At 37.8% G+C, this 25,507-nt stretch overlaps 1 protein-coding gene across 3 annotated transcripts in view; it reads left to right on the top strand.

Moving 5' to 3' along the window:
* The window catches only part of DNAI7 (dynein axonemal intermediate chain 7), a 64,302-nt gene that overhangs the window by 30,444 nt on the left and 8,351 nt on the right, over positions 1-25,507 (top strand). The window contains exons 9-11 of one of the 3 annotated variants that reach the window (XM_045811896.2): positions 13,414-13,489; positions 16,000-16,109; positions 18,642-18,798. In XM_045811896.2, the coding sequence (XP_045667852.2) occupies positions 13,414-13,489; positions 16,000-16,109; positions 18,642-18,798 (343 nt within the window). Of the gene's footprint in view, positions 1-13,413; positions 13,490-15,948; positions 16,110-18,641; positions 18,799-25,507 lie in introns of all 3 variants that reach the window. The other 2 variants (XM_045811897.2, XM_087855696.1) reach the window with 2 other exon arrangements.

Below are 25,507 nucleotides of genomic sequence, written 5' to 3'. Positions count from 1 at the left end.
CCCCTTATCAAATATATGATTTGCAAATATTTTCTTCCATTTGGTAGGTTGCCTATTTGTGTTGTTGATTGTTTCTTCTACAGAAGCTTTTAAGTTTGATGTTTTCCCACTTATTCATATTTGCTTTTGTTGCCTTTGTTTTTGGTCACCAAGACTAATGTCAAGGAGTTTACCACCTATGCCTTCTTCTAGGAGTTTGATGGTTTTAGGTCTTATGTTCAAGTCTTTAGTCCATTTCGAGATAATTTTTGTATATGATGTAAAGTGCTAATATATGCCAATATAATACTGCTTTAATTGCTATAGCTTTGTAATATAATTTCAGATCAGGATGTGCAATGCCTTAGCTTTGTTCTTCTTTCTCAGGATCGCCTTGGCTGTTCAGGATCTTTTGTGGTTCCATACACATTTTAGGATCATTTGTTCTATTTCTGTAAAAAAATGTCATTGGATTTTCATAGGCATCACACTGAACCTGCAGATTACTTTGGGTAGTATGGACTTTTTAACAATATTAAGTCTTTTAATCCATGAGCGTAGAATATCTTTCCATTTATTTGTGTTTTTAATTTCATTTATCAGTGTTTCATTTTTCAGTATACGGGTCTTTTACTTCCTTGGTTTAATTTATTCCTGGTATTTTATTCTTTTTGATAGAATTGTAATTGGATTGTTTTCTTGATTTCTCTGATAGTTTGTTTTTAGTATATAGAAATGCAACTGAGATTTGTATATTGAGTTTGTATCCTGTAATTTTGCTGAATTTATTGATAAGTTCTAACAGATTTTTCTTGTAGTCCTTAGTGTTTTCTATATATAATATCATGTCATCTGTAGATAGTGGCATTTTTACTTGTTCTTTTGCTTGACTAATTGCCCTGGCTAGGGCTTCCAATACTATGTCGAATAAAAGTGGTGACAGTGGGCATCCTTGTCTTATTCTTGATCTTAGAGGAAAAGCTTTCAGCTTTTCAGTGTTGGGTGTGATGGTTGTGAGCTTGTCATATAAGGCCTTCGCTATGTTAAGGTACATTCCCTCTATACCTACTTTGTTGAGAGTTTTTTAAAAAATGGCTGTTGAATTTTGTCAAATGCTTTTTCAGCATCTACTGAGATAATTATATGATTTTTATCCTTCATTTTGTTAGTGTGCTATATCACATTGATTGATTTGTGGATGTTGAGCCATTCTTGTATCCCTGTAATACATCCTACTTAATCATAGTGTACAACCCTTTTAATGTATTGTTGAATTCACTTTGCTAATATGTTGTTGAGAATTTTGCAGCTCTGTTTATCAGGAATATTGGCCTATAATTGTCTTACGGTGTTCTTGTCTGGTTTTGGTATCAGGGTAATACTGGACTTGTAAAATGAGTTTAGAAATGTTCCATTTTATTCCGTTGTTTGAAAGACTTTGAGAAGGATTAGTATTAATTATTCTTTAAATGTTTGGTAGAATTCATCAGTGAAGCCATCTGGTCCTGGATTTTTGTGTGTTAGGAGGGTTTGGATTACTTATTCAATTTCCTTACCAGCAATTGATCTGTTTAGATATTCTCTTTCTTCAAGATTCAGTCTTGGCAGGTTGTATATTTCTAGGAATATCCATTTCTTCTGGGTTGTATATTTTGCTAGTGTGCAATTGTTCAGAGTAGTCTCTTATGATCCTTTGTACTACTGTGGTATCAGTTGTAATGTTTCCTCTTTCATTTCTGATTTTATTTATTCATTTCTTCGTGAATCTAGCTAAAGTTTTGTCAATTTTGTTTATCTTTTTAAAAAAATATCTTTTATTGATCTTTCCTATTGTTTTCTTAGTCTCTATTTCACTTTGTTCTGATCTACGTTATTTACCTCTAATTTTAGGCTTCATTTGTTCCTTTTCTAGTACTTTGAGGTATAAAGTTAGGTTATTTATTTGGAATCTTTCTTGTTTCTTGATATAGGCATTTATGAACTTTTCTTTTACAACTCCTCTTGTGGCATCCCATAGGTTTTGGTATGTTGTTTCTATTTTTATTTGTCTCAAGGTATTTTTTTTTAATTTCTCCATTGATTTCTTCTTTGACCCGTTGGTTGTTCAGTAGCATGTTTTTTAATTGCCATATATTTGTGAATTTTCCAGTTTTCTTGTAATTGATTCCTAGTTTCATAACATTGTGGTTGGAGAAGATGCCTGATATGATATCAGTTTTCTTAAATTTATTAAGACTTATTTTGTGGTCTAACGTATGATCTATCTTGGAGAATGTTCCGTGTGCACCTGAGAAGAGTGTATATTCCATTGCATTTGGATGGAATGGCCTATATATGTCTGTTAAATTCATCTGGCCTAACATATTATTTAAGGCCAATGTTTCCTTATAGGTTTCTGTCTGAGTGATCTAATAATTGATGAAAGTGGTGTATTAAAACTCCCTACTATTATTGTATTGCTATTTCTCCCTTTAGATCTGCTAATAATTGCTTTCTATATTTAGGTTCTCCTATGTTGGGTACATAAATTTTATGTTGTATATTGTTAGATTGACCCCTTTATCATTATGTAATGACCTTTATCTTATTAGTCTTTATCTTAAAGTCTTAGATAAAAGTGCAGCTACCTTATCTTTCGTTTGGTTTTCATTTGGGTGGAGTATTTTTTCCATCCCTTCACACACTGTGTGTGTGTGTGTGTGTGTGTGTGTGTGTGTGTCTTTACATCTGAAGTGCATCTCTTTTGGGCAGCCTATGGATGGGTCTTCTTTCTTTATGATTTAACCACTCTGTGTTTTTTGATTGGAGAATTTAGTTGGTTTACATTTGAAGTAATTATTGATAGGTAATTACTTACTGACATTCTGTTCATTGTCTTCGAGTTATTTTGTAATTCCTGTTCTTTCTTCTTTTCTTGCTCTCTTCCTTTTGCATGATGCCTTGATTTGTGGTGGTATGCTTTGATTCTTTTCTATTTATCTTTTGTGTGTCTATAATAAGTTCTGTGCTTTGTGGATACTATGAGGCTTACATAAAACAACATATTTATAACTGTCTATTTTATGTTGATAACAATTTAAGTTTGAACACATTCTAAAGCTCTATATTTTAACTCCACCATGTTCGATGGTTTTGATGTCACCGTTTACATCTTTTTATCTTGTGTATTCCTTAACAAATTATAGTATAGTTATTTTTACTACTTTTCTGTTTTCACCTTTATAGTAGCTTAATGAGAGATTGACTCACCATCTTTACATTAATTATTTTGAATTTTACTATACATTTACCTTTACCAGTGAGATTTATGCTTTCATGTGTTCTCTGTTACTAAATAGTACCCTTTTGTTTCAATTTGAAGAAGTCACTTTGACATTTCTTATAATATAAGGCTGGCCTAGTGGGGATGAACTCTTACCTTTTGCTTGTCTGGAAAGCTCTTTATCTCTCCTCCAATTCTGAATGATAACTTTGCCAGGTATTCTTACTTGGCAGTTTTTGTTTCTGATTTTTCTTTTAGCACAATAAATTGTGACACTCCCTTCTGCCCTGCAAACTTTCGGCTGAAAAAAATCTGCTGACTGTTTTATGGGGGCTTGTCATGAAATATTTTTCTCTTGTTGCTTTTCAGATTCTCTCCTTGTCTTTTACTTTTGACACTTTAATTATAATGTGTCTTGGTGTGGGTCTCTTTGGGTTCATCTTTTTTGGAACTCTCTGGGCTTCCTGGATCTGGATGTCTGTTTTCTTCCCCAGGGTAGAGAAGTTACCAGTCATTATTTCTTCAAATAAGTTTTCTACTCCCTTCTCTCTTCTCCTTCTGGGACCCCTATAATGTGAATGTTGATCTGTGTAATGTCTGTAAGTCTCTAAAGCTATCTCCGCACTTTTTCTCTCTCTCTCTCTTTCTCTGCTCTGATTGGGTGAATTCCACTGCCCTTTGAGTTTATTAATTGTATTTTTTCCGTTCATTTTTTGTATTCTTCAGCTCTGGGATTTCTATTCCACAATCTTATATTTTCTGTCTCTTTGTGGAAATTCTCACGTTGTCCGTCCCTTCTTCTTTTGAGTGTGGTGAGCATCTTTATGACCATTGTTCTGAACCTTTATCAGATAAGCCCCTCACCTCCAGTTCAGTAAGGTCTCTCCTGAGGTTTTATCGTGTTCTTTCCTTTAGAATATATTCCTTTGTTTCTTCATTTTACATGACTCTCTCTGTTGGTTTCTGTGCATTAAACAGCCACCTCTCCCTGTCTTGGAGTGGCCTCATGTAGCAGATAAAACGTGTCATTCAACCTTGCCTTAGCTCTTCACTGTCTCTTGGTCTTTTGTGATTGTCCAAAGCAGCCTACTTTATTTTTAGTGGCTCTCAGTAGCTGAGGATGCACCAAGATCTGTTCCCAAAGATGAGGGTCTCCGTCAGCACCTAGGTTCAGGTTAATTGGAAGCCAGGCTTTCAGGCAGCAGGTTATAAAGTATGCAAATGTACATCTTTCCGGGAAATACTGGAAGAAGGATATTTTTGTTTGCTCCCTCTGAGCTAAGTGCTGGGGTGATAGCCAGTTAAGACTGTTTCTTTCTTTGCAACTGTTTTGGTGATCCATGAAAACAAGCCCCATTGGCCACCAGACCCAGGCAATCAAGAGGTATCCCCTGGGCAGCAGCCACAAAAACCAGGGAACTAGATGCAAAACTCAGGCCACCAGGCACGTGTATTAACTGTCCTCTGCTAAATAGTGGTGCTCTAGAGCGAAGCAGGGAGAGAGAGAGAGAGAGAGAGCGAGCTCGAAGAGAGAGCACCCATTGCAGTCTCTGGGGAGGATTACAGTTGGCCCTTAGATGTGTTTTTAATTAGAAGCCTGCCCCTCAGGCCATAGCTATTTAGATAAGCTAATAGGTCTCTTTCACAAAAAGACTGAACTCCTGGGTCTGTTGCCTCTCCTGGGGATGGTGGCCAGTTAAGAACCCTTTCACTATTTGTTACAGCCCTATGGGACTCTTGTGTGTGAGCCCTACTGGTCACCAGAGCCATGCAATCTAAAGGTGTCCCCTGGGTGGTGGCTGCAGAAAATCACATACAGAAATAGGTTGTAAGCTCCTTTCTGGGAGATACTGGAATCTGGTGCTAGACAGAGGGAGAACACAGAGATGGTGCCCCCTGGCTTCTGTTTTTGAAGAGTAATTCAGTAGGCCCCTAGAGGTGCATTAAATTATACGCCCTGGCCCTCGGGCCTATACTTTTAGATAAGCAAATAAGTCTCTTTCACAGAAAGTCAGGGCGATTTTCTGTCTGCTGCTTCTGCGCTAGGCCCTGGGGCTGGTAAATCAAACAGAGGAAGCTTTGTAACTGTTTCTCAGCTTGCTATAGCCTTGTGGGTTTTGTGGACACAAGCCCCATCGGCTGTCAAAGCTAGGTATTTTAGGGGCTGATCTCTCAACTGCAGGTTTTAAAAGTTACAGTGCTAGATATGGGGTTCAAATACTTCAGTCCTCAGAGAGACGTTGATGTCTCTGTGCTCCCTCCTGATCGCGGGTCACTGCAGGGAAGTGGGATTCATGGCAAGATTGTGTCTCAGCCTTTGCTACCCACTTTGATGGGGTTTTTTCTCATTCACCCAATGTGTGGGAGTTACTCAGCTAGTTTTGGGCTCCCCCCCCCCAGCCCCAGAGGAAACTCTTCTATATGTAGGTGTAGTTTTGATGTATCTGTGGGAGGAGGTGGGTTCAAGGTCCTCCTACCTCACCATCTTGAACTGGAACCTATATACTTTTATATAGAAAGATACCGAAAATGTATTGTTAAGATACTTATTCAAGTTACAAAACCACATTAGCCGTAGGATTCTATTTTGTGAGGGGATTTCTGTTACTTGTTAATGCATAGAAGAAAATCTGGAAGCCTAGTCACCAAACAGCGGCTATTTTGGTGGTCAGGTGTGGGGAGTGTGAGAAAAGTGAGATGATTCTATATTATTAGTGATTTTAAAATTTTCTTTACACTTCTGTATTGTTTGAATTTTCAATAAGCAAGTATTGAACACACATTACTTTTTTCCCCACACATTACTTTTCTAATAGAAAATGAAACAATATATTTCCTTTTTTGATTTTAAAGGGAGAAAAGTTCATAAGCCTCTGTGATGCCCGTTTGCTGTTTTGTCATTGTGAAATTCTCTTCCAGGCATCATCCTCACCCACTGCACCGAACTTCTCTTTGTCTTTAAAGAGTTACCTTAAATTTTACCTCCATAAAGTTTTCCCCTTCAGGCTAAATTAGATGTCTCTACTCCATTCTTATTCTGTTTAATTATCAGAATTCTTAACCTTAAATAATTATGATCTTGAGGACAAGAATGTCTTGACAGTTTGTATTTAGTGTAAGCACAGGGCCTGGTATATGATAGGGGTTCAATGAATGTTTATTGAGTGAATGAAATAAGTGAATGAATGTATGCTTAAGTGATTAAAAGTTGGCCCTGACTTGAGTCTGATTTGTTGTGAACTATCTACATAGAAGCACAGCCACCCATATCAAGGAATCCGCCACTATCCACACTTCCGTCATTCTGTATTAGAGATGCTTGAGACCCTTTCAATTACAATTGAGTGTGCTGGGAACGATTTATGCTACATTTAGGGAAATTTCGAGCTTGGCAAAAAGATTCTTGGGAACCTTCCTCAGCAGTTCTGATCCCTGTAGTGATGTGACATAGTACAAGTGGTGATAGGGAGGCTTCATTTTCACCACAAGGCCTCAGGAAGTGTGTGCTTGCAGTCCATTTGGAACTTAGAATGAATTTGAAGCAATATATGTGAAGGAATAAAGGAATATATATTCCTTTATAATCACAGCAGTAGAAGGACTATCATAACCCTAAATGCCATTCACAACACTGTTTTGTTTGGCAAGTGTATTCTAAATTTTTTTAATTGTCATGTAAATTCATGAAATTTAACTTGTATATATCTGTGTACCTGTGTTTTAAGTATATGTATAAATTAGGGACTACCTGTTACATCAGTAGGAAAACTTAGTATATTTTGGCTTTAGAGGAAGAGATTTCTGTATTTTTACAACTTTCTTTTTTCATTTAGGGTAAACTGCTTACCTTTAAAATTTTTAGGTTGGCATATTTTAATATAAATATATTTCCCCTATCTTTTTTAATGAATTTGGAGGCTGATTGCAAGACAAATTATCAGTATAAAATGTCGGAATTACCCAAAATACCTGAGTTGTATGTGATATGTGATATGATCACAAATAAAAAGTATTTAGCACCTTGTTAAAAAAACTAAATCTCAGAAGATGATCCAAATTATCTTTTTTTGTAGGTCTATTAAGAACTTTGCCACTAGAGGGCTCTTAATACCATATTTTAGTTAATTTAAATGTGTAATAATAATAACACTAAAATTATAGGTATTGGGTAATATTGTCTTCCCAATATATATATCTTACAAAGTTTTTAGAAAAGCCTAATTTACATGTTGCACATTTATGAGAAATGCTTTTTTAAAAAGATGATAATCACCTTCAGAAATATTGTAGTGATCTAAGGAGCATGCATGGTATATGGGCCTTTGAACTTTTTAAAGTTCAAGTTAAAAATAGTCTTTGTCTTTAAGATACTCTAAAAAGATACAAGATTTAACATAAATATGAGTAGATATATATAAAACATTACTAAGTACCTTCTATAAGAAATTCAACATGATCTTTATTTTCAATGAACAATCTTGTGGAGAACATATTCTGATATGTGCAATGAGAGACATTATGGATGGGAGTTAAGAGATCACATCTGATCCAAAAGAGAAATAGAGTGAATAGATGTCTTCTCTGATGAGGTAACATTTGAACTAGATCCTTTGATAGGCATGGAGAAGTTTAGATGAGAAGGAAAGGAAATTATTCAGGTTATTGGGGAAAAGTGTGAAGACATGAAATATCTCTGGAGATTCAGGTACTTCTTGGCATCATCATGGATAAATTTAAAATCCATGAGAATAACCCATGTAAAAAATATAGCGTCAACATTTAGTGACCTTCAACTTCCCACAAATTTGCTTCAGCGACCCATTTTCATGGTCATACCCCGGACCTTCTGCTTATTTCTTTACTCAACAAATATTTATTGAATGTCTACCTGTGTATGCAGGTACTGTTCTGCCCTCACAGGACAATGATGAAAGGACAAATGAGATTCTTGCTCTCATGATTTATATACAAGTCATGAGAGACCAACAATAAATAAGAAAAACTGGAGAACAGCAGATAGTAATAAATGTCATGCACAGAATTAAACAGGATTATGGGAGATAATCTGGTGGTGACTAGATTGGGTGGTTGGGGAGGGCTTGTATGATGAGTTATTATTTAAGCTGAGAACGACTAGAAGGAATCAGCTATGTAATAGGGTAAAAATATTCTAGTCTGAGAGTACAATTACTACAAAGGTCATGAGACAGAAATGAGTACCAGGTAAGAAGGCCAGTGGCCTGACATATGTTGGAAGGAGGAAAGTGGTGTGTGATGACATCAGAGAGGAAAACAGAAGCCAGAAGAAGCAGGGCTTTGCAGGCCAGAGTAAGTGAAGATTTTATCATATATGCAATGGGAAGCCATTAGAGGGCTGTAAGTGGGAGGGTGGCATGATCTGATTGGTAGCTTTGCACGGTTATTCTGGCTCCTGTGTAGAGAATGGATTGGGCGGGGCCAGAGTAGAAGCTCAGCATCTGGTTAACAGCAGTGGGGAGGCGTGAGGAGCAGTGGTGCCTGGTCCAAGGTGGTAGTAAGAGACATGGAAAGGTGGATATGTTTGGGAAATGTTTTGCAGGTAAAACAGTCCTGCGGAGTTTCTATTTTGGGAAACTAAGCGGATGGTGGTGCAGTTTACTGAGATGCACAGGAATGGACTGAACTGGTTGAGAGTGACAGTGAAACAAGAGTTTTATTTTGGGCAGGGTACTTTTGGGACACATGAAGGGAAGTGTCAGGTAGGCAGATGTGAACCTGGAGCTCTGCTCAAAGTCAGGCACAGCTACGTGTCCGCGCGGACTGTGCATCGCGCTTCTAGAGTGGAGCAGTACAGACCGTGTGTGTCCCGCAGAGCCTCGCTAGCGCAGATCTGGAAACCACTGGCCTACAGATGGTATTAAAGCCACAGGAATAAATGAGACTTCAGCACACTCAGGATAATCATTCTTAGCTTTTAGACAAAATGAAGCAAATGACACTGTATTTTCGAAATTCATTTTGATTCCTTAGGAAGAGCCAATTCCAACAATTTATTCTGAAGCTCTAAATTTAAATCACCTTTTGATGAAAAATTGGACTTCAGACCAATGAACTTCCTTTATATAGATATTCTCTTGATGGACAGCAAAATTCTAGACCAATTTGTACTCAGTGCTGGTGTTTTTCAGATGTGCAATATCAAGATCACGTACGGCACTGCTAATTGTTGATGTCAACACATACTTTCTCATCAAATACTCTCGTGATTTTTGTGGCTTTTGATTGGTTTAGTTACGTTTTTACATTTAAATCTTTTATCCATCTGGAATTTATTTTAGTGTAAAGTGGGAAGAATCTAAATTTGTTTTATTTCAAATCTTACCCAACTGTCTCAAAAGACTTACCATATGAACCTAGATTTTTCCTATTGATCTGAAATGCCAAATGCTAAATTCCCAAGTGGATCATGAGATCTATATCTGGAATCTCTATTCTGTTTCCATTGATCTTATTCATGATCCAGGTTGTTTTATATCAAATTCAAATTATATATATATATTTTTCCATGTTACAATATCTGTTTTATATATGTTTCCATGTTACAATATTTGTTTTATATCAAATTCAAATTTTATATATATATATATATTTTCCATGTTACAATATCTGCGCATTTATCAAGTTGCAACAAAAAATACTTTGCTAGTGTTCTATGAAGTCCTTCCCATGTTATAAGGCAATTCCTGTGTCTGTTGAGCCCAGGTCTCATTGAAAAGTTATACTTTAGCTACCTTCTGTTTCATATTCTGTCAATGTTTCTAGGCAAACAGCTTTCAGAAAATATTATTTTATAGTTTTATTATACCTGTATAAATTTAGTGTTATTCAAGAAAAAATTCCAGTTGGTAATTTTGAGACTTGACGAAACACTACTGAAGTTTATTTATTTATTTATTTTAAAGATTTTATTTATTTATTCGACAGAGATAGAGACAGCCAGCGAGAGAGGGAACACAAGCAGGGGGAGTGGGAGAGGAAGAAGCATGCTCATAGCAGAAGAGCCTGATGTGGGGCTCGATCCCAGATCACCGGGATCACGCCCTGAGCCAAAGGCAGACGCCCAACCACTGTGCCACCCAGGCGCCCCTGAAGTTTATTTGGAGAAGAAAAAAATCCATGAAAAATAGCCAATTTTGTAAAACAATTATGATGAAACAGGACTTTTCATGATCAGATATAAAACATGATGATAATATGAAGAAAAAAGCGTTTTTTTCAGCTTCATAGCCAGCCAACACAAGGAGCTTCATAATGTATAAAACTACGAAAGATTATATTGTCAACAGATGCAGTTTGGAGCTTAAGTTTTGTGCAGGAGTACGTTCTAATGGTCGTACAACTGCAATGACAGGAAAACGTTCTGGAGTAGTCAGCAAGATTAAGGGGCTTGCTCCAGAATGTAAATTGACACATTGCTTCCTGCATCGAGTAGTCTAGCTTCAAAAAAGAGTCAGTTGAGCTAAAGAGTAGCATAAAATGGTAAAAATTCTGAATTATGTAAAGTCAGTGTGTTAAATACAAGATTATTGTATTCTGTGATAACAGAGAAGCTGATAAATTCCTGTTGTTGCATGTCATAGTACTATGGCTATCGAGGGAAAAGTTCCTTTGAGAAATCTAAATTTTGAGTTTTTCTGCAAGGGAGGATACTAGTTTGGTCTAAACTCTGAAGAATTCTCAACTTTTTTTGAAGATGTGAGTTGGAAAGCCTGCCTTGCTTATTGGCCTGAGATCTTTGGTATTTTGAATGATCAGAATCCTTCCTGGAAGAAAGAAACGCAACTGGATTTTTAATGATAATGTCAAAGGCCACCTGGATGTCCACGGGTGCCTCAAAATCAGCATACCCACAAGTGAATTCATTACTTTTCCCTTAAACCTGTCCTTCCTTGTCTTTTTCTTTTTTTTTCAATATTTTATTTATTTATTTGACAGAGAGAGACACACAGCCAGCGAGAGAGGGAACACAAGCAGGGGGAGTGGGAGAGGAAGAAGCAGGCTCCCAGAAAAGCAGGGAGCCCGATGTGGGGCTTGATCCCAGGACCCTGGGATCACGCCCTGAGCTGAAGGCAGACACTTAACGACTGAGCCACCCACACGCCCCCCTCTTTGTCTTTTCCTGATAACTGTATCACCATGCACTTTAGTACCTAAGCAAGACACCTAAAAATCAGCCTTCACCTGTCCCTGGTCTTCTATAGCAAGTCATCCTCCATGTTATGTTGGTTCTACCTCTGTGTAGTCTCTCATATATGCTCCTTCTAATGAACCTGATTACTTCTACCTCGAGTTTGGCCCTGATCCTCTTACTTTGGATATTTATTTAGTTATGTTATGTTATGTTATGTTATGTTATGTTATGTTATGTTATGTTATGTTATGTTGTTATGTTGTTATGTTAGTCGCCATACAGTACATCATTAGTTTATGATGCAGTGTTCCATGATTACTTTGGACTTCTTACTCTCCACTAAGGAATCCATTCGTCAGCTGGCCACCAGAATACTCTTTCCAAATTCCACTGTCCTATTAAGTCCTTTCTGGGCTTTTATCCATAGGAGAAATTCTAGTCTTTAGAGTGTCATCTAAACTCTACACTCTAGCCCCTGCCTCTCTCCAGCTTCAAATTTTTACAACTTCTTAGTACGTCTCACCCCAACCATACCTGAGTATTTGGGGTGCTTGGAACCCTTGTTTTGCTTCATGCCTTTCTGCCTTCACACTTGGAACTTTTCCCACCATTTTTTTGGGAAGACCCAATATTCTTTCAAGATTTAGTTCAAACTTTACCACCTTTGGGTAGCATTTCCTATCTTTACCCACTCACGGAATATTTTTCCCACAGAAGTAACTGTTCTTTCTTTATATTTCTATTATGGACCCCCTGACTTTTTACTACAGTACCCACAAAACTGTACTATAACCATTTGTTTACCTGCTTTCCCTAATAGACTGGGAGCACCTTGAGTCAGGACCTTGTCTTTTCTTGTTTATTCCTAGTATCTGGCAATGCCTGTACAATTTAGGCACTCTTAAAAGTCTTTGAATGAATGAGTTAGTAAATGAGATGTTTCAGAGGTGCCACGGAAAGGGTTAACAGAGAATGCAGTGGTATTAAAAGTGGTCAAGAAGAAGACACAGGGCAATACAGTGACAGGAATAAGGGACAAGATAATTTGTTAAGGGAGACTGGGCTCTGTATGATGGTTGAGGATGAGAGACATGATGGGATTAACTAGCTTCTGACTAAAATTCTGGTACGAGATTTTCCTATTGCTCCAAAAGTACAGATGGTATATGGAGTCAAATGAAGTTTGTTGGATATCATCCAGTTTGCAAATATTAGCACACAGAAACCAGATACTTACAGTGTACACAGCTTTACTGCGTACAATATTCTTCTCTTATTTTATTTGACTTTTAAAACAGTTATTTCCTTAAGCTTCAGTTTCCTTGTTTTGTAAAATGAAGGTAATAGCCATCTCTTAGGATTGTTTCCAGGATGTGTTGTTATGTCTGGCACTCAGTTCAGTACCAAATATGTTGTTAGAGCAGGGATTTGAGGCCCAAAAGGGTTCAATGACTTGCTAAATTACAAAAGTAAGTTAGTGGCAGCTTTAGATATACATTCCAGACTTATGTCCTCCTATTGAAATACTCATTTTATTACACTACAGTAGAGTGTCTTTCACATTACTTGGTGCATGGCATCTTTACTTTCCTTGAGAGGCTCACCCAAAAACAGGCTTTGGAATTAGTCTATCAGAGAGCTCATTGCCAAAGTCAAGGAGAATCTAAAACTTGGCTAAAAACAAAATGCGACTGTAAGTAATGTTTTTATAGCTCGCATTGCCTCCTCGTCTGTTTTACACTTGAGGATTGTCATCGGGGCATCTGAGCAGACTAGCTCCTGCCCTCGTGAGGTTCTGTGGAGATATGCTCTCATTTTAACTGATTTTTAAAATGTTGTTTTTGAGTCCACTTTTCCTGCCAGAGCAGGTGTCAGTTTGGAGCCCGAGAATTAAGGTAGCAGGCCTCCAAAGGGGGAACTGGAGCAGAAAGAGAGTGAAGAGTGAATCTGGGCTGCGGCAGACACTGACCATCACACCCATCTGTCCTTGTGTTTTCTGTAGAGTGTTGTCCGGGAAGAATCTGAAGCCACAAAAGGTGAACTGGAGATGAAATTATTAAGTGAAACAGTTTTATCAGGTATTCTTCTAAATTACATTTGTAGAATTTAACTTTGTTGGGATTTTCCTGCTTACAACAGAAATGCAGGGTCATTATACAGGAAAGCTCAGATGTGGCAGAAATCTATTTAAAGTGAAAATTCTTCATAATCCCTCTTCTGAAATAACCAATATTAACAAAAATTTCTTCTATTTGTAGTTCTTCTCTCTCTAGCTCTCTTTTGATTTTTAACGAAGCCATGAAATAGCATACAAGTGTTTGAAAATTACTTTTTTATCACTAATATTTGTTATTTTATGTAACATACTCTACATACATACATAGAACACAATGCATATTCTACTTAAATGAATAACATTCTATACGATCCTAAGTCAGAATACATCAATAACCTTATTTTTTAGTAGCTGTATAACTCCATCCAATAATGGAACATTATTTAAATCTTTATTAGTAGAAAAGTTATTTCTAATTTTTTATTACAATGTTATAATGAATATTCACAAACACACATACATAATCGTAAATTTCTCAACACTTTCGTATTCAGTCTTATCTTGGAAAATAGCAATTGGAAAGAGTTTAAAAATGTCAAAATGATAGTGATGTTTAATTTGCAAATCTTTTAGTTTGAGATTTATTTAAATCACTTCCCAGGCACTTCTAAGGAATCCATTTTCTATGGATTTCTTAGCATATTTTTCATAACATACTTCTTGTCTACTTCTTCACTTTTTCCAACACACTTCTCTTTCAGCAGCCAACTAGGTTTATATCCTTAAAACTTTTCTCTATCCTGAAGAGGTAATTTTCCTGTTAGAATCAGGATACTATAATATGTTCATGAACCTCTGTCAGTAAGACTGAGGTTTTCTATATGGTAATCCGAGTAATATATACCATAAATATCTGAATTTAGATACAGTATTCTTTTTCTTTCTTTTTAGGTAAATGGATTATTAACTAGATAAATTTGAAAATTAAAGTCTGCATTTTATTGAAGGTATACAAGGGAAAAAGGGCAATTACTTAACTGGAATTTTCTTTGCATATTGTCATTAATTTTCAGGGTCTGCTCTCCCTGTGTTAAATTCAGTGACTTCTCAGTGTGCTTCCTTTCATGGGAGAGGAAAATTATAATGATAAATAATAAGACTAACACTTCCTAAGTTTTACTATGTGTCTGGCACCAGTTCTAAGCTTTTTACATGTATTAACTCACAACTCCCCCAAATTCAGTAAGGTAGATATTAGTATCTCTTTTGTAGAGGAAGGGGAGAAAAGACATGTTAATTAGCATATCTTGCATAAGATCACACAGCAAGTAAAGGGTGGAACCTAGGAGTGGTCTCATTTCCCTTTCTTATCTATCGCACTACACTGAAAGACTTTTGGTGACAGGTGGGAATGGTCTTAGTGATATGTGACTTAAAATATTCCCTTGATTGTGTACTGAGAATTATGGAATTATAGATTTCCCCATAAAATTTCTAAACAGAAGGGATTATCCAATACAGTTCTTCACTTTAAAGCCGCTATCCCTATTTCTTTTCATTTTTTTTTTTTTTAAATGAGCTGGGACTATTTTTGTTGAAAAAAAATAGCTTTAATATATGGACCAAAATTTATATTTTTCACCATTTGACTTTCTTCTTTCAGATTTTTAACCCCATAATGTCCAATTTAAAAACAAAATATGCCACTTTGGCATAAGGATATTTTAAGTTAAGAGCAATTGAAAAGATGCAGAAGCAAGAAAAGCTGCCTATCCTCCCCCTATTTGCCTAAAAACAAGACATAAAATTTCAAAGGTGTTACTCCTCTCTCTACCAAGAGGGACAATGGTTAATGCCCAGAGAAAACTTCAGACCCTATCAGCCTGCAGACGGAACCAGAGGAATCTGAATAACAAACTTTACTAACTAGTCCTTTTCTCTACCCTCAAAAACCTGAAACTGTTTTCCTTTCTCTTGTCATTTCCCCACGAATTTGTTGTTCTTGGTTGAAGAGGCTGTATAAGCCAGAGTTCTGAGCCACCTCTTCAGATTACTCATTTTTCTCTGGGTAATCGTCCATGTTTACATGAGATACACATATTAATTAATGATTTTTTTTCTCTTGTTAATCTGTCTTTTATTATAGGGGCTTCAGCCAAGAACTCAGAAGGGTAGAGGGAAAATTATTTTTCCTCCTCTACAATACATCTTTGAAGTTATTTTAATAGTAACATGCTTATTATATACAAATTCTTAGTGTTTGTATATAAACTATAAATGGAGCCCTCCCCTTTATCCTACCATTATACATGCTTACTACTACTCCCAAGGTTAGCTTTGTGAATAGCTTTGAATTAACCACTTTTCGATGTTTTAGTAGCTAAATAAAAACTTTGTTTCCAGTATGAGATTTTTCCTTTCCCTCCTGATACCAAAATGTTAGAGTCTATTCAGAAACTGAATTAATCTGATTAATTTTAGCACAGTTGTTGCTGATAGAGAATGCTAATGAAAAGCCGTGTTTCTTTGAAGACAATGAGGTTGATTTATGCCAATTCACAACCCTGGGTGGAGTGTACCACTTGGATATTTTGGAGCTTCCCCCACAGTGTAAAGCAATGAAAGGCTGGATGATTGTGGAAGTAGGTTGATTTTTGAATTAAATTTATGAGTAAAATAATTTCTCACAGTTTTATCTTAAATGATTAACATCTAATGAACTTTAACCCTATTAAGCAAGCATAAAGGGAAAAACTAATTTTAAACTGTCTTGAATTTATAAAATTTGAATCAGATACTAAAGGAAAGGACTCTAAAATAACATGAATTTTAAAACTATAATTCATACATGTTAATTGTAAACCTATAGCACTATGTTTAGATTGTGCCAGTTTGGTCTTAATAATGATAGTCTATTTAAGATGCTGGCAAACTTCTTCTGTAAAGGGCCAGATGGCAAATATTTTCAGCTTTGTGGGCATACCAGCTCTATTGCAACTCTCAGTGCTGCCATCATAACAATAAGACAGCCATGTGTAAATGAAAACTTTATTTACAAAAACTGGTGGTTTACCAGATTATCTAGGGCCATAGTTTGTGTACCCTGGTCTAGATCAGTGGTAACCAACATGTGGTCCCTTGACCAAAGGCATTGCCATCATCTGGGAATTTTCTAGAAATGCAAATTCATGGGCCCCATTTTAGTTTTACTGAATCAGAAAGTTTGGAGGTGAGGTTTGGCAGTCTGTGTATTAGCAAAACACACCCTAAAGTTTGAGAACCACTGGTCTGGCTCCTTGACGTATAAAGTGTGGTCCATGAGCCAGAAGCATCAGCATCACCTAGAAACTTGTTGGAAATGCATAATTTGGTGCTTCACCTCAGATCTACTGAAACTGAATTTTAAGAAGACCCTCAGGTGGTTCATATGCACATTTAAGTTTGAGAAGCACAAATCCAGGTGATGGCAATGTTGCTGATGCGTGTTCCACACTTTTAGTAAGGATGCTAATGACAGCAGTTGTTAGATCATTTTTGAAGGACTGAAGGACTGAAATTTCTGTTTCAGTAAATAGTAACATTTGCCATGGTATTGACTTGGTTTATTTTAACTTTACTTCATGGTGGCTCGTGTCCCAAATATACCCTGTTATATTGTCATAGCCCCTTCCTCCTTCTTTCTTTGCCCTCCAGCTTCTGAGTTCTTCCCCTTCCTCTTGTTCTCCCTGTCTCTCCACCTCTTTCTCTCTCTCCTCCAGCACATCATGTACATAGACTGCCAGGCACTTCTCACCCACAGTTCTACTGTTAAGGACTTTGGTGTATTCTTGTAATAGAGTGGTATTTCTCAACTTGTATTTTTTTCCCATTATCACCTCTCTAAGGAGTCTTTGTAGACATTTTCTTTCCTAGCCGCCCACCCCATGAAATTAATACCCTATATATACAATATATTTGTGTATATACTAAATATATAGCTGTGCTGGACACCTTAAAGAATATGATTTTTTCATGCCCCCCCCCAACTAATTTTCACCCCCTTGGGGACGATGCTACTATTCCTTTCCCATTCTCCCCACAAATGAGAATGTACTTATTAGAGCATGCCTAGGGGAGATAACCTGGTCTGTAGCCACTCTAAACAATCTATTTGAAGCAGCTTTTCCTACCTCCGGGTTACTTGAAGGACAATGGGGAGTCCAAGAAAGGCATCCCTTTGGTGAAGGTAGGCCTTCAAAATTCTTTATCCATAGAAAGGCCCCAGCCAGAGCTGGGGTTTCCAAGAATTCATTCAAAGATCTGTTCTTGAATTTTGTTGGTGTCCTGATATCACCATTCCTTGTTCTCTGCTTGAGCCCAAAGTATCCTCCTTTGTGCTTGTTTTTCTCTTCTGCAACAAAGAGGTGTTCTTCCTTTTATTCAAGTCTCTTTTTAGTAATCTCCCACCTCCTCTAGAATTTTTACCCATCCAGTTTTTTCCTCTATTTTTTTTTTTACCATTCTTAATCTTCCCTACCCTTCCTTCCCTAGATCCTTCTCTCCTATGCTCAAATAATGGACAAATCTCCCCCATCCCAGAGAAACCTGCTGTTGGCTTAATTTACTTTCTCTCCCCAGCTTTATTGAGATATAATTGACATAAAACACTGTACTGTATAAGTTTAAGGTGTAACAATGTGATGATTTTTAATTTGCTTTCATCCATTTGTTTCTATACTTCTCAAAAGTTTGCTTATACTCCTTACTCTCTTCACCAACACACCCTAACCAAGGTATTAGAATATGGGATTTAGGGTCCTATAGCTCTGTTTTTGAGTTGGGTGCCTCCTTAAAGTCATTTTGTAATCTTTGGCAAATTATTTGATTTCTCTAAGTCCCAGTTATCTCTTTTCAATATATCTTGTAGGATTACTTCGAGGAATAAAATGATGAGTAAGTCCCAGCATAGGACCTGGACCATAGGAATAATTGTGTAATTCAGATTTAGTGATTTTTTTTCCTCCTCAATCATTATCTTTTAATTTTGTTGTGACATTTTGTCAGTCTTTAGTTAAATGAGACCAATCTTCAGTGCTTATTAAGAATAATTATATATAGTTTGCTCAGCAATATTTACATCTTTAATTGTTACCAGTCAGCTTCTAACTTGATGTTATTTTGGTCATTTTCAAAAGATACTCAAAGAAGGATTGCGGAAATATATATATCCTCCAGAAACTATAGAAGACGTTGAAACAGAAAATGCTTTCCCACCCATAGAGGTCACACTTGAGGTTCAGGAGAATGTAATCTTTTTTGAAGATCCTATGGTTGCAAGGTGGGATGGTGAAGGTACAGCAATACCTTAATTAGCTTTGATAATTATGTAATGAAAAGAGCTATAACACAAATCCTTAAAACAGAAAATACAGTGTGCAAACTCCGCATTTCTAATCTTACACATTTCTATGGCAACTCTAGTCTTTGTTTTGTTTGCTCTTGATGGAAATGAATAGGGATTGGAGTTTATTTATTGAATGTTGTAACTGTTAGTTTCTGAAATCTTATATCTGCCATAATCTCTGAAAAATTACGTCATTATGTTTTTAAAAAATAATAAATTAACAAAAATATCAAAATAGGACACACGAAAAAAAAAATGAAAAACCTACTCTCTCCTGAAATGACTACATAATTCAGATTGGAGTGATTAAAATTTATTTTAATTTTAATAACTTAGAAATTGCAAATCTTATTATAAACAAGTACTGGAGAGAGGGAGTGGGCCATTGGGAAACCCGAGACAGAGGAACACTAGCCACTTTCTGCCTTTTTATAACTTTTGATTGTTGAACCATGGGAAATGATTGGTTATCCAAAATGTGAAATAAATATCAACAAAATCAGAAGTACCAGCAGAAATATAAGCTAATGATTTACCAGTCATTAACAAATACCTCATTTGGGGTTGGCTGGCTGAGCTTTGAGAAGTCTTGGTCTGGTGAATTAATGTATGCAGGTTTGAGGCTGCTAGAGGAAAGAGGTACAGCTTTACTTTTAATGTGAAGCATTTTACATTCATCTATTTGTGGAAGAATTAGTTGGTGACAGGTTGGGAACAGATAAGATCACAAAGGCACAGAGCTATTACTTAATCCATTTATGTAGTCAGAGGAGCAGAGAATTTAGGAATTTCTCTACCAGGAAGGGTAAATGTTATGCAGTTTAAACATTTTTTATGATGGCTACAGTAATCCACATTTTTGGTTGTATAGACGTAGCCACAATATATTTATATTCTAGAAATAACATGAATTAATAACAATGTAGATTCATCAATACATTAAATTATAAACATACAAAAATGAACATTTAGGTAATTTCTTCCCTTCACGTTACTTTAGAAGTTTCACTTTTCCTTTAATGATAATGTTTTTAAATAGTTACCATGTTAAAAATTATTCACACTAAATTAGAATTAGACAAGTTATCCCACATGATTCAGGGAAATATAATGTGTAAAATTTGTCTCTGACTACAGTAATTAGACAGCAGTAATATACAACTCCAAAAATTTTTCCCATGGGGAGGGAGACTTTTCCAGGAAATACAAATTTGGAGAGTTTATTTATAGGTGATATTTAATTTTTACCTTTACAAATTAAAATAATTTTGCTAATGTAAAAACAAAAAGGAATTATGAATAACTTAGTTTGTCAATATAATTGTATTTGTTATATTGAACTTTTAAGGTTAAAAATAGTGAGGGGAACCCTGCATGTGAGGAGAAAGCCACGTGGAGATGGAGAGGGCATTCTAGGAAGGGAATGACTCATGTATTCCATAATTATGCTACACAATAAATATAGAATAAATGGGACATAGTTCCTTCCTCTAGGAGCTATCAAAGTTGTAGGAGAGGTGGACAGGGAAATGCCACATGATACAATACAGTAAGGTGCTATAATAGAGAGAAGTGCTGTGGAGCAGCATAGGGGGTCCACCTGGAGCATTAAAGAAAGCCTGTCAGAAGGAGGAGTTAAGATGGCGGAGGAGTAGGGGACCCATTTTTCAGCCGGTCCCCTGAGTCGAGCCAGAGAGGTACCAGACTAGCCTGAACACCCACGGAACCAGCCTGAGACGCAGGAAGACGCATCTGGATCTCTACAAATGAACATCTCCAGTGCTGAGTATTGAGGTACGAAGCGGGGAGCCGCCCACGGATATCGGAAGATAAACGGAAGGGGGAGGGAGCCGCCGCGTTCGGGCGCCGGGAAGCGGTAGCCACTTGCACGGGGGAGCGGGCGGACTCGAGGACCAGCACCTGCGAGAAAACAGACTGTGACCGTGAGCGGGGAACACGTGCGACCAGACTGAAACGGAGCTCCGGTGCGCTCACTGGAACCAGACTGAGAGCGGGAGCTCTGGAGCGCGGGCGGCTGGCGGCATTAGAAACACAAAGGACAGAGACACGCCGGCCCTGGAAGTGAGGGCTGGGACGCCGGGTGTGGGGCGCACAACCCGGGACGCTGCAGGGTTGAGCAGCACCAACAGAAACAGAGTTAAAGTGGCCAGAACATTAGTAGAGAACGGGCCGCAATCCCTCTGTTCTGTGACAGAGGCTGAAATTTGGCCGCTGCTGCTCTGACTCTCAGAAGAGGCATAGCCGGCCGCCAGGGAAAGCCGCCAGAGAACAAAAGCCTGGAAATACCGGCTCAGGGAGTGCCCATCCCCATCCCCCCTCGCAGGGGACGCCGAGACTCTACCCAAACAGGGCTGCCTGAGTATCGGCGCGGCAGGCCCCTCCCCCAGAACACAGAAGGCAGGCTGAAAAATCAAGAAGCCCACAACCGGGGTGCCTGGGTGGCACAGTCATTAAGGCCTGTCTCCGGCTCAGGGCGTGATCCCGGCGTTCCGGAAAGGAGTCCCTCATCGGGGCTCCTCCGCTGGGAGCCTGCTTCTTCCTCTCCCACTCCCCTGCTTCTGTTCCCTCTCTCGCTGGTGGTCTCTCTGCCACATAAATAAATAAAATCTTTAAAGAAGAAGCCCACATCCCTAAGATCCTTATAAAACAAGGGCACACGGCCTGGGTCCCAGTCAATAATTTGGGCTCTGGACAACCCCACAACCTCTCCTCATCAGAATGACGAGAAGGAGAAATCCCCCTCCCCCCGCAAAGAAAAGACAATGAGTCTGTGGCCTCTGCCACAGAAATAATGGATATGGATGTAACCTAATTATCAGAAATGGAATTCAGAGTAACAACGGTTAAGATGATGTGTAGACTTGAAAAAAGTATTAACGAAAATGTTAATGAGAATATAGAATCTCTAAGGGTGGAAATGAGAGCGAATCTGGCAGAAATTAAAAATTCTATGACCCAAATGCAGTCAAAACTAGAGGCTCTGATGGCCAGGGTAAATGAGGCAGAGGAACATATTAGCGAATTGGAGGATGGGTTAGTAGAAGAAAAAACGAAAATAGAAGCTGGACTTAAAAAGTCCACGCCCACTAATGTAGGTTACGGGAGATTACTGACTCAATGAAACGATCCAATGTCAGAATCATCGGCATCCCCCAGGGGGTGGAGAAAAACAGAGGTCTAGAAGAGATATTTGAACAAATTGCAGCTGAAAACTTCCCTAGTGAGGGAAACAAACATTCGTGTCCAAGAGGCAGAGAGGACCCCTCCCAAGCTCAACCATGACAAACCTACACCATGTCACGTCATAGTGCAATTCGCAAATATTAGATCCAAGGATGCAGTATTGAAAGTGGCCAGGGCCAAGAAATTTCTCATGTACCAAGGCAAAGGTATCAGAATTACGTCAGACCTGTCTACACAGACCTGGAATGAGAGAAAGGTTTGGGGGGGGGGGCATTTTTAAAACTCTTTCAGAGAAAAACATGCAGCCAAGGATACTGTATCCAGCGAGGCTGTCATTCAGAATTGATGGAGAAATAAAGATGTTCCAGAATCTCCAGTCATTAACCAATGTCGGAACCACGAAACCAGCCCTACGGGAGATATTAAGGGTGGTTCTATAAAGGTAAAAAGGCCCCAAGAGTGATACAGAACAGAAAGTCACAACCGATACAGAGACTTTACTGGCAACATGGCATCATTAAAATCATATCTCTCAGTATTCAGTCTCAATGTGAATGGCTTGAATGCTCCCATAAAACGACACAGGGTTGCAGATTGGATAAAAAGACATGACCCATCCATTTGTTGTCTACAAGAGACTCATTTTGAACCCAAAGATACATTCAGACTGACAGTAAAGGGATGGAGTACCATCTTTCACGCAAAGGAACTTCAAAAGAAAGCTGGGGTAGCAATTCTCATATGAGATAGATTGGATTTTAAACTAAAGACTATAGTTAGAGACACAGAAGGGCACTATATTATTCTTAAAGGATGTATCCAACAAGTGGATATGACAATTATAAATATATATGCCCCCAACAGGGGAGCAGCAAGATACACAAGCCAACTCTTAACCAGAATAAAGAGACATATAGATAAAAATACATTAATAGTAGGGGACCTCAACACCCCACTATCAGAAATAGAACACCCTTGTAAAAACTAAGCAAAGAATCAAAGGCTTTGAATGCCATACTCGACGAGTTGGACCTCATAGATATATATAGAACACTACACCCCAGAACCAAAGAATACTCATTCTATTCTAATGCCCATGGAACATTCTCAAGAATAGACCATGTTCTGGGACACAAAACAGGTCTCAACCGATACCAAAAGATTGAAATTATCCCCTGCCTATTCTCAGACCACAACGCTCTGAAATTGGAACTCAACCACAAGGAAAAATTTGGAAGAAACTCAAACACTTGGAGACTAAGAACCATCCTGCTCAGGAATGACTCGATAAACCAGGAAATCAAAAATCAACTTAAACAATTTATGGAGACCAACAAGAATGAAAACACAACGGTCCAAAACCTCTGGGATACTGCAAAGGCAGTCCTAGGGGGGAAATACATAGCCATCCAAGCTTCACTCAAAAGAATAAAAAAATCTAAAATGCAGTTTTTATATTCTCACCTCAAGAAGCTGGAACAGTAACAGAGGGACAGGCCTAATCCTCTCATGAGGAAGCAGTTGACCAAGATTAGAACAGAAATCAATGAATTAGAAACCAGAAGTACAGTAGAGCAGATCAACAGGACTAGAAGCTGGTTCTTTGAGAGAATCAATAAAATTGATAGACCACTGGCAAGACTTATCCAAAAGAATAGAGAAAGGACCCAAATTAATAAAATTATGAATGAAAAAGGAGAGGTCACGACCAACACCAATGAAATTGGAAGGATTATTAGAAATTTTTATCAACAGCTATATGCCAATAAATTAAGCAATCTGGAAGAGATGGAGGCCTTCCTGGAAACCTATAAACTACCAAGACTGAAACAGGAAGAAATTGATTTCTTAAACAGGCCAATTAATTATGAAGAAATTGAGTCAGTGATAAACAACCTTCCAAATAATAAAACTCCAGGCCCGGATGGTTTTCCTGGGGAATTATACCAAACATTCAAAGAAGAAATAATACCTATTCTAAAGCTATTTCAAAAAATAGAAACAGAAGGAAAGCTACCAAACTCATTCTATGAGGCCAATATTACCTTGATCCCCAAACCAGGCAAAGACCCCATCAAAAAGGAGAATTACAGACCAATTTCCCTAATGAATATGGATGCCAAAATCCTCAACAAGATCCTGGCTAATAGAATCCAACAGTACATTAAAAGGATTATCCATCATGACCAAGTGGGATTCATACCTGGGATGCAAGCATGGTTCAACATTTGCAAATTGATCAGTGTGATACATCATATCAACAAGAAAAGTCTCAGGAACCATATGATCCTCTCGATGCAGAAAAAGCATTTGACAAAATACAGCATCCTTTCCTGATTAAAACCCTTCAGAGTGTAGGAATAGAGGGTACACTTCTCAATCGCATAAAAGCCATCTATGAAAAGCCTACAGCAAATATTATTCTCAATGGGGAGAAGCTGGAAGCCTTTCCCTTAAGATCAGGAACACGACAAGGATGCCCACTCTCGCCACTATTATTCAACATAGTACTAGAAGTCCTTGCAACAGCAATCGGTCAACAAAAAGGGATCAAAGGTATTCAAATCGGCAAAGAAGAAGTCAAAATGTCTCTCTTCGCAGATGACATGATTCTCTATGTGAAAAACCCGAAAGAATCCACTCCCAAACTATTAGAAGTTATAGAGCAATTCAGTAATGTGGCAGGATACAAAATCAATGCTCAGAAATCAGTTGCATTTCTATACACGAAGAATGAGACTGAAGAAAGAGAAATTAGGGAATCCATCCCATTTACAATAGCACCAAAAACCATACGTTACCTTGGAATTAACCAGAGACGTAAAGGACCTATATTCTAGAAACTATAAATCACTCTTGAAAGACATTGAGGAAGACACAAAAAGATGGAAAGATATTCCATGCTCATGGATCGGAAGAATTAACATAGTTAAAATGTCCATGCTACCCAGAGCAATCTACACTTTCGATGCTATCCCGATCAACAGACCGAGGACATTTTTCAAAGAACTGGAACAAATAGTCCTTAAATTTGTATGGAACCAGAAAAGGCCCCGAATTGCCAAGGAACTGTTGAAAAGGAAAAACAAAGCTGGGGGCATCACAATGCCAGATTTCGAGCTGTACTACAAAGCTGTGATCACAAAGACAGCATGGTACTGGCACAAAAACAGACACATAGACCGATGGAACAGAATAGAGAACCCAGAAATGGACCCTCGGCTCTTTGGGCAACTAATCTTTGATAAAGCAGGAAAAAACATCTGGTGGAAAAAAGACAGTCTCCTCAATAAATGGTGCTGGGAAAATTGGACAGCTACATGCAAAAGAATGAAACTTGACCACTCTCTCACACCATACACAAAAATAAACTCCAAATGGATGAAAGGCCTCGATGTGAGACAGGAATCCATCAGAATTCTAGAGTAGAACATAGGCAGCAACCTCTATGAC

This window comes from Ursus americanus, chromosome 25 (assembly GCF_024610735.1).
Source record: "Ursus americanus isolate L20-20 chromosome 25, mUrsAme1.1.p, whole genome shotgun sequence".
In the NCBI taxonomy this organism is placed as follows: domain Eukaryota; kingdom Metazoa; phylum Chordata; class Mammalia; order Carnivora; family Ursidae; genus Ursus; species Ursus americanus.
This window is presented reverse-complemented; position numbering and strand designations above follow the sequence as displayed.